At 45.9% G+C, this 9,945-nt stretch overlaps 1 protein-coding gene across 1 annotated transcript in view; it reads right to left on the bottom strand.

The window, feature by feature from the left end:
* MCC (MCC regulator of WNT signaling pathway) overlaps positions 1-9,945 on the bottom strand; it is a 332,143-nt gene that overhangs the window by 113,453 nt on the left and 208,745 nt on the right. Inside the window, exon 3 of the mRNA XM_013005658.2 lies at positions 5,024-5,231. Within this exon, the coding sequence (XP_012861112.1) occupies positions 5,024-5,231 (208 nt within the window). The remainder of the gene's footprint in view (positions 1-5,023; positions 5,232-9,945) is intronic.

The raw sequence follows: 9,945 nt of genomic DNA, 5'->3' as shown, positions 1-9,945 counted from the left end.
CCCCCACACCTCCGGGAGTGACTACTTGACACATTTAAACATTTTTTCCTGAAGCCACTAAGTCTCATCAGCCATTAAGCCAGGAAAACCTGGCTTTAATGTTAAACATATTTTATAGTCATAGCTGTGCCAAAAAGCCAAGTTTCATGTACAAATCCTTCCTTGGTTGTCCTCCAAAAAACGACTTGTACTGAGGGACAAATCTCTCTCACCAGCAACCAAGGTTATCTGAGGCCTTTTTTCAAGCTGAGGGTGGAATAGTTCAGCATGGCTCCATTCCAAAGAAGAATTTCTCCCTGAAAACCAGAAGAGGTCTTCAAAGACTACTGGAAAGGGTCATCTGCCTAGAGATTTTGTTTGTTTTACAAATGACTGCTCCGGACAAGTTTTACTGTTGGAGTAACAGAGTTGGGAAACAGCCTGCTGGCGAGGGCACCAAACATGCCCTGACACGAGTGCTGCGCTGGGCCCATGGTGCACACATCTGTGCTCTGCTCTATTGCAACATCCAGAGTGATTTGGTCTACACGTGTTGTTTCTACTATACAGATCTGCAAAATGTCATTTAACCACAAACACACTGCTATTAAGCCAGGTGTTTGTGATCACACAGCTGCTCCCTAAGTTCCCCCTCAGCACTACAGACCTCAAAGGATTGCAGTAAACCCAGGAACGCCAACCATGGGCACGTGTTAGCAGCTAGGCAGAGGAGTGTAAAGGCAAAGCCACCTGCTGAAACACTTGGCAGCCACAACTCCTAGCTGTTTGCCCTTGAATAAGTTATTCACCCTCTCTGAACTTTGTTATCCTGATTTTATTTTATTGTTATCCTGATTTTGGAGACTAAACTAACAGGGCCTTCTTCAAAGGTCAAGTATTAAATGTGAGGACACATATAATTACTAGACCCAGAGTGAGTCAGCAAAGCGTGCTAGGTATCTATCCAGCCTGCTTCTGATTGGCCCTGTTACCTACTGCCACTGAGTTGATTCCAATTTTAATTGACCCTATAGGGCAGAGTAGAATTGCTCCTTACTGCTTTCAAAGCTGTGAATTAAAAAAAACCTTTACTGACATATAATTCACAGATCATAAATTTCAATAATTAGTCTATGAATCTTCATGAGGACCATCTCATCTTTCTCTTAAAGAACAGTTTTTGAATTTGAACTGCCAACATTGTGGTTAGCAGCCCGATGCGTACGCCGCCATGCTATCAGGACTATGCTATCGGGACTCCTTTAGGTGAGTCACAGGACTTTCTAAGTTGTTGGTTTGCTCCACCAGGTCCTGCCAACACTCTCCAAGAAGCAGCTCACTGAAGGCTCTACTAATTCTGCTGAGTAGTTTGGAAGAAGAAAAACAAACAAACAAAAAAGCTTTCTTTGAGGATGTGAATACCAAAAACCAATCCCAACCCACTGCCATTAAATCGATTCTGACTCATGGGGTTTCTGAAGTAATCTTCATGGGACTAGAAAGCCTCAACTTTTCCCTTTGGTAAGGCTGTTGGGCTTGAACTGCTGACCTTGTGATTGGTTAGTAGTCCGATGCTTACTCGGCAGCACCACCAGGACTTGTTTTGTTATCTTTATGTGGCGATCAGCCAATACACTGCAGCAGACTCTGCATGTAAAATCCAACCCAAGAAGACCTCTGGCTTCCAAGTGCAGGCTTGCAAATATGGCACCCGCAATGAAACGGCTGCTTTGTGATGATTTCCTATGATGGTGTTTATGTATGGAAGCCTTTTCCCCTCTTGAAGCAATTTAATTGGAAAATGGCAAATGAATAAGGAAAGGCAGACGTCCAGTTCCGATTAAGAACACTGACTGTACTCTGTGCTGCAGCCTTAATGAACTCTCCCTGCTGTAGCTGTCCCCAAGTGACTGCCTTCCCAGGGGACCTGGTGTGTGGGGGGTGGGGGTGGGGGGTGGGTGGGAGGCTCTTCCCTGAACACTCTCATCCTCCCCGCCCCTTGGCGACACCCCTCAGAGGCTTCTGTTTACCTGCCTTTCTCAGAAGCTCTGTGCTTTCTGTGGTGGTCCTCACTCCACTGTCACGTCTTGCCTACTTATCATCCTCCAAAGAACAGTGGGCTCCTAGGTAGGAGTCATTGCTACTCCAATATCTGAGCCTCTGTTGAACAAGATTATGAAAATCCTGGCCTGCGCAGCACCTAGGCTGCTATTGTTAAGTGAACCCTGATGCTGGTCTGAACTTAGAATGTAGGACTGTGGACCAAGGCTGGACTGATTGCAGTCAGTTGTGTGCTAGAATGTAAGCCCAGGGTCAGGGTCCAGGTGAGTTTAAGGGAGGCAGGTTCACACTGAAACCTGCAGCGGCACCTTCATTCTTCCATGCAACTCTGTCTGGCTAATTCTGGAATCAGAAGGCAGCTCAACAAATTTGGTTTTACTTGGCCTTGGCAGCGATCACACTGCTATTTTGGATGCTCTTTCTCATTCATTCTCTGCTTTACTAGCCTTTCCCATTTCCTTCCTACATCTTTGGCTGATCGATTGGTAGGTCAGCTGATTGATCAGTTGTCTATTCCCACAAGTATTTTTGAATGCATACTACATACATGCCAGACACTGTGGTAAGCTCTGATGATATATTAGTAGATAAAACAAACATGTATCTGCCCAATGGTGTTTAGTGGGAGAGCCAGTCATAAAAATACATATATTTAAATAAATGTAAAATGTCCACGTGACAGAGCCAGCACAGGGACCCGCACGGCCTGGTGCTGACAAGACGGCTTTCGGAGGCAATGCTTCACACTGAGGGTGAAGTGACGAGAGGCATTCCTGCCGGAGGACCTGCTGAGGCTCCTTACTGGCTGGCGTCCACCAACGCGAAGTCCAGGCTCGCGCCACTGCCCACCTGCAGAGCGCACTCACGGCTTCAGTGACCAGACACAGATATCCGGGGGTCTCCCAGCTGCTTTTCGGCAGCCCAGACAGCCCTCTCCTCTTGCCGCCTTCTCTGCACACCTACAACTTGCCAAGCATCTCCAGGGCCATCTCTTCACGAACCTCAAACTCATGCCCACACGTGACCGAACCTACATACAGTATCTCGACTGACAGAGACAGGCAACTGGCAAAGCAAACAACTTGGTCCTTTTGCCAAGCTCTCATTTTGGTGGCTGACCCCACTGGTCCATCTATTATGTAAACTCCCGCTTCCTGCCTCACCTTCTGTTTCAAACTTATCAGCAACTTTGGCCTATTTTATGCCTTCTCTACACCTATTAATTTTTCTGTTTACTTTTACACCTCAGCTGCCATCACCTTAATCTTAGCAACAACGTTCCTCACCTAGACTTTTGCTGGAATGCTAACGGCAAGGTTTGTGGTTCAAAGCTCTGAGCTGCTCTGAGGGGAAAAGGTGAGGTTATCTGCTCCAATAAAGACTGATGGCTTCAGGGACCCGATGTTGGGTCGCTATGAGTCAGAAGTGACTCACTGGCAGTGGGTTGGGCTTGGTTTGGTGTAGACTTTTGCAATGATTTTCTAGCTCACTTTTCTCGCTCATGCTTGATGCAGTGGTCATTTCTGAATACAACAAAAAGGGGTTGATCTGAAATGAAAATGTGACCTTCTCACCCCCTTCTCCAGCTATTTAAAATCTTTCAGTTGTTTTTTGTCAGTCTTTGGATAAAGGCCAAAGTTGCTATCATGTGTACAAGAGCCTGTCTAATTCTTCAGCCACCATCTCCTATCTCTGTGTCCTCTAGTCACAGCGGACTTCTTGCTCCTCCTTGAATTTACTGTGCACATAAACCCTCACCTCCCACCTCTGGCTGAACGCCTTCTCTTCTGGATCTCAGCTCAAGTGTCAAGGCTTGACGTCTTCCTGGGACCATTCTGAACCAAGTTCCTTTAACACGTTGTCTTGCTACTAAGCTCTTAATGCCGAGAAAGAGAAAAGCAGATGGATATAGACAAGGTGTAAAATTGGCGAGATATGCTGAAGGACTGGAGACAAGAGAGGGAAGGCGGCAGTTTGTGCATGTGTGTGTGAGTATGTGTGCATGCACACACAAAGTGGGGGTTCCCACAAATATAATATTTGATTAAAGTTTCTTTTCCCAACTGAACTGTAAGGTCCATAAAAATGGAACGATACATAATCTTCTAGTGCTCCGCTACATGTAAATATGTCCTGAGCTACGCTGCTTCTCCTCTTTCTGACTGCAGGCCTTTAAAACCAGAGCGTTCTAGCTTAAGAGGACTTCATGGCTTGTGTCCACAAGGCGAATCTCTCTCTAAAGATCCAGGTAGGTATTTCCAACTGGATTGGTGGTTTTGCAACATCTATCACTCATAGTTGGAACATTTTATTTGGCTCGCTAGTACATATGTACACAGAGTTGTTGCATGCAACAACACTGTCACCCTACTTTTCCTGTCCAGTCTAATTCTCATTGTTCATATGGAGTCAAGACTCACTTCTGGGCTGTGACTTGTTATGTAAACACACTATACCAGATATTCCACACGGACATTTCTCCTCAATCTCAAGCAAGACTATTTCTCAACTCATTTCTTAATCCAGCCTCTTTGCTAAAAGGACTATGATCAATCCTTAGTCACTTTCGATGTGTTGGAATCATTTTGAACTTCTCTTTCTTACCCAAGAGTTGCTAAACCATTCCTTCTTTCACTGCAATGGGCTGCCTACCTCCCATCTTAGGTATTCTCTCCATTTCCGCTCAGATTTTTCTGTCAGTTGGAATATTGCGGTTCCTTCTTAACTCGTTCCTTGATTCTGGAATTTTCCAGTAGAGGTAATAAATGTTTAAAATCACAGAGTTGGATAGAAGTATAATTCAGCTCTCCACTTCCACTTGGGTCAACTAATGAGTATCTCAGAGACTGGAGTGAATATGCACTAATCTACTCATCTGACTCTTTGAAATAACATTTTAATACAGGCTGTGTCACATTTCTAAAACTCTTGCTACAATCCAGAGGCCAAACTCTGGCTCAGTGGCAATGGAAGGCAGACTCACCCATGTCGGCAGTGACCATCGTGGACTGGTTTTCGGGGATGGAGACAGACGTCTGGTCTTGGTCCATGCTTCGAGAGTCTTCATTGACCTCGTGTTGGCTCTGGCTGAGTTCTGACCGCAGTTCGGAGTACTCATCTTCTTCCCTGAGGAAAATGGACAGCCAGTCACCATTGAGAGCATTCAAGACACATCTATCAAGAATGTCTCTCTTATGGACAAGGAGATATTCAGAGACAAGACACATGGAAATCTTCCTCCAAGACACGAAGACTAGGATTCCTTACAGGCCCAGTGGATGGCCACATCCACCCATTGGTCAGTGTGTACAACCAAAAGGTTGCTTCTGTGTGTTCATATTGACCTATATACTGAATAGGAGTCATCTATTTATCGACTGGAAATAGTTTTCCCTTGAAAGATTTCTTGAAGAAAACAGATTTATTTAGTAACGGAAATCATGAAATGAAAAAGAACCAATCAAATTCCTAGCACTGAGACTGCAACGAGAAAAAAACACCACAAAATAAGAGGCTGATGCGCAGGTTTAGCACACGCCATTCCTAGCAGGTCCCACTGGGAGGCTTTCGTTTGAAGGAGCATTCAGAGATACCGGCACACCCGGCCTACATCAGTGCAAGCCTGGCTGCATCCTCCCAGACACCGTGTATCAGTCTGAGAATTACCACACTCCCTGCCCCAAGTGGATGGGGGAGAGATGTGGACAAATATGGAAGCAGTGAAAGAGAGAACACCATTCAGAGGATTATTTCCTTCAATTTGCATTTGCAACAGGAGGCTAACACTGAAATGCAGCTACATTCCATTTCACACAGGGACTGGACCCATTCACACCCTCCCTAGAGCTGCTTTTAGTATGTAGAACTGTTGCCTGTTTCTCAAAGCACACACATTCCCTGCCTGCAGCACCACTACCCACACTGGGCAGAGAAGGCAAAAATTAACCCTCTTTGAAATACTTATTTTACAAGTGGGCCAGAGGAGAAAGCAGCGGGGGATTTAATTGTGGGGTTGGGGAGCTCCCTGGGATCTGCTCGGGCCCCAGGGGGAGGATGTCAGTGAAAAAACATCTAGGAAGAAAAGAAAACCTTACATCTTGGCACTCTCTGTAAATTGTCACCAACCACAGGGACAGAGAGTCTACAGCCTGGGTTTGGGGTAGACCAAGATGGTGAATGGTGCGATCGCTGGGTTTAGGGAAGAGGGGGTGCCACTTTAAACTGGGGAGAAGAATCTCTAAATGGGAGGAATGTGGAGAATATTCGGGAGTTCTTGGTTCTCTTAAGAAATCACCGGCCTCCTGCCGGAGTGATTCAGCTCAGTCCTTGCTTTCCACAGTGTTTTAATAAAAACTGTTCAGAACTCTAGGAAGACTTTAACACAGATAGAAAGCTGCCAGCTACACAAAATATAAATTGGAATGGGAGTGGTAAAAGAAAAATATATAGGTTAATGTTCTATGAATAAGTTAATTATTAGACATCTGTAAAAGCCAACAGTAATTAGCCTTAGGAACAAGAACAATTAAAAAGTACTCTTACGAGTCACCTTTTTGGTCCAGAGGGTAATTGTTCGTGCTGGGATACATCAGCTCTCTTTTCAATCAGCACTTCAAACTGATTTTACTTAACAGGAGACTGTGTGTACGATGCATAAATTACCTTTGTTGCATGGCCAATGTAATCAGCTTCGGCCTAGCAGAACATGTTTTACAGCCAGGAAGGCGAAGGGTAAACACCACTGCTTTTTCTCTGGTGTGAGTGCCATTTGTGCAATCTTCAATCACCACCGTACACCCTCCTGGTCTGGCAGGGTCCCGAACACAGAGTGCTTGCCAAGGCTCCTGCTTTGCTCGGAATTCTTTCTAGGGATTACTGGGATGTACGTTATCAATGATGAATAGGGAAGAGGTGGGAGAGGGGCACTGTTGATGATGGGAAACATTCCCTCAGGAGGTTAGAACAGTTTGAATGAGAATTGGGGCTCGTTCGAAATGTTATCTTACAGAAGGCTCTCTCTCACTAGCATGAAACTCAAACGAAGGTTCTCCATTCAAAAGGTGTAAGGACCAAAATAAGGAGAGCAAGGCAAAGGCCAGCTGGATTTGTCTTTCGGGAAACAAATGTGTTCACAATGCATTCGGAACTAGGAAAGATGCTGTGGGTGTACATGGAGGGCAGCATCTGGGGGGGCTGGTAGAGAGTGACCAGGGAAGACTTCCTGGATGAAGCATATCAAGGTCAGTCACAAAGCAAGTAGCTTTTAGATGGGTCTGCATGGCAGATAGGAGCCCAGGTGACGGAGTGGTTACCTGTTGGGCTGTGATCTGAAAGGTTAGCAGTTTGAAATCATCAGCAGCTCCTTGGGAGAAAGATGGGGCTTTTCTACTCTTGAAAAGAATCGCTATCTCCGAAACCCACAGAGGCAGTTAGTTGTACCCTGCCCTAGAGTTGCTGGGTGTCAGCACTGACTGGTGGCAGTGGGTTTGCTCATTTTGGCTTGCAGGGTGGAAGGGCACATGCAAAGGCTCAAACTTGTGAATGTATGAAACGACATAAGTGTAGGTGGTTCCGTATAGCTGAAACACAGGTGGGGCATGGGACGGGAAAATGAGGCTGGAGAAGCACTCAGGGACCTCAAGAACAGAGGACACGTTTCTGCTAAGATGCTTGAATCCTGAAGCCATGGGTAGGCCACCTACAAGCTCGACAGAGAAATGGGTTCAGACTGTCATTTAATCTCGTGGCTGTGGGGAAAAAGATTCAGGGAAGAGCAAGAACACTGGCTACAAAACTCCAGACAAGAAGTGATCAAAAGGCGTTACTCCAGTGACTTACCCAAGATTATGTAGTTGCAGAAGTGAAAATGGGTCGTGAGAAGGAGGTAGGTTCAGGAGCTAGTCAGGAGGCAGAATCCCCAGGCCCTGAATGTAAGATAAAGCTGAACAGGTGCCCAGGATGACTCCAAAGTTTCAAGTTGGATGGGGAGCCTTGGCGGAAGGCACACTGTAAAGAGTAGATGGTAGGTGGGAGGACATACTCTGGACAGGGAACCAGCTTGTGAGAAACCTCAGGCTGAAGGAGAGGCAACACAAGCAACACACGCAAGTGAAGCAAACAGTCATCAGAGGTGGGGAGCCACCTTTGCAAAAGACCGGGGAACAGTTTTGTGCCACCAGGAACGAGGTAGGCAAAAGTTAAACTACCGGAAGTCTAGACGTTAGAAAGTTCACTTAAATGTGTTGGTCGGCTCACTGACTTTGACCAAACACCATAGGGCTGTGTTTTCATCTTTACCTTGCTCCCCACCCACACCGTTCCTCCGACTGAGGTTCCAACAAAGCTAGTTCTCTCACAGACTGTCCCCTTGGCATCGCAGAATCCGAACCTGACAGACACACTGGAGTCCTCTATTATCCATGAAGTACAATGGGACACAGGGGAAAACCCTCTACAGGCAGTTTCAACAAAGACAAATCTGTGTTTGGTGGCTGCTTGGAAGGGGGTTCACCCACCTGACCAGGTATTAGCCTCCTGCATATAGCTACCTCTTGTCAAGTGATAACTTCTTTTGGGGTGGGGATGCTCTTAAAAGAGCACCACCTGCTAATGCTGGTGACGAAAAGGAAGACAGAGTGGAAAGGGCCCACAAATGACCATTTAAACCAGAAGGTAACGCTTTGATGACTGGATAATTACGTGCTCTAGTGGTAGTTTCTTAATCAGGGAATTACAAGGTCCTGGGATAGCTCGTGTTATAACATAAAGGATCATCTCACAGTGTTCTGCATGGTCATTTATTGCATTTATTTAGAAGCATTTGTGAAGCGCTGCCTTGCTGCTCTCTTTAGTGAAACAATAATCATGCCTGTGACTAGCTGGGGAAAAGAGCTCATAGACAGACTTCCCTTTACAGATATGACAAGCGAGGCTTTCAGAGGCAAAGTTAGCCAACATCATGAGAGGAGCTGGTGCTGCTGTCGCCAGGGGCACTGAGTGGGTTCTGGCTCCGTGAGCACTGCACAGGCCTGCGCCACACGCAGTGACTTTCCTGATTGAGCCCATTGGGGTGGCCAAGGTGTCGATGGCAGTGTTTCCCAAAGTAGGCAATGCCTCACCCCGGGATGGGGGGCACTGGAAAGATTGTTGGGGGTAGACTGCAAAAAGCAGTTATCTATACTTAATCCTGGGTTATGGGCTATCGCACAAAAGCTTTTAAATTGCCAGTGGGCCAGTGAGTAAAAAAATTCCTCTTTTTTGCTGATCCTCTTTTACAAAGGATGGTGTCCTTTTCCAGGGACATGAAGTATATGAAGTGAACTCTCATTCTTTTGTAAGACCACAGTATGGTCAACAGTCTCTGCCAACATCATCATTTAAATAACGCCAATTCTTATTCAGTCTCCCTTACTCACCACCTAACTTTTACATGCACATGAGGGGATTGAAAATCCTCTGGTTTGCGGCAGGTGCTCCCTAATCCTCAAAGCAACACCTTTGCCTTTAGGCAATGTAAAGACTTCCAGCAGCTCTACTCTGCCCCCAGGGTAGCTGTGAGTCACAACCCATGTGATGGCAGGAGATTGGAGTTTGTTTTGGTAGCACAGTGGATTACCTCTCAGTCAGAGAAATGAGGAGGCCTTCTGCTCCTATACAGCTTGACGGCATCAGAAACCCATGGGGGCAGTTCTGCCCTGGCCTAGAGGGCTGCTATGAGTTAGGTTGGACTTATTGAAAGTGACATTTGTTATTTGTAGCATGAATTGGATGAATTGGAATAATCTGTGCAGATTCTGGGTGGATATCTGTACACCTTGGCAATCATCAGTTAACTGTGGGAAGCAAACCTAACCTACCTGGTCTGTTGATTTTGTTGAACTACATTCTACAATTCTTACACTTAAA

This window comes from Echinops telfairi, unplaced genomic scaffold (genome assembly GCF_000313985.2).
Source record: "Echinops telfairi isolate 266 unplaced genomic scaffold, ASM31398v2 ScPeMD7_7469;HRSCAF=8507_1, whole genome shotgun sequence".
Classification (NCBI taxonomy): Eukaryota; Metazoa; Chordata; class Mammalia; order Afrosoricida; family Tenrecidae; genus Echinops; species Echinops telfairi.
The sequence above is the reverse complement of the archived record's forward strand: the minus strand, read 5'-3'. Positions and strand labels throughout refer to the sequence as shown.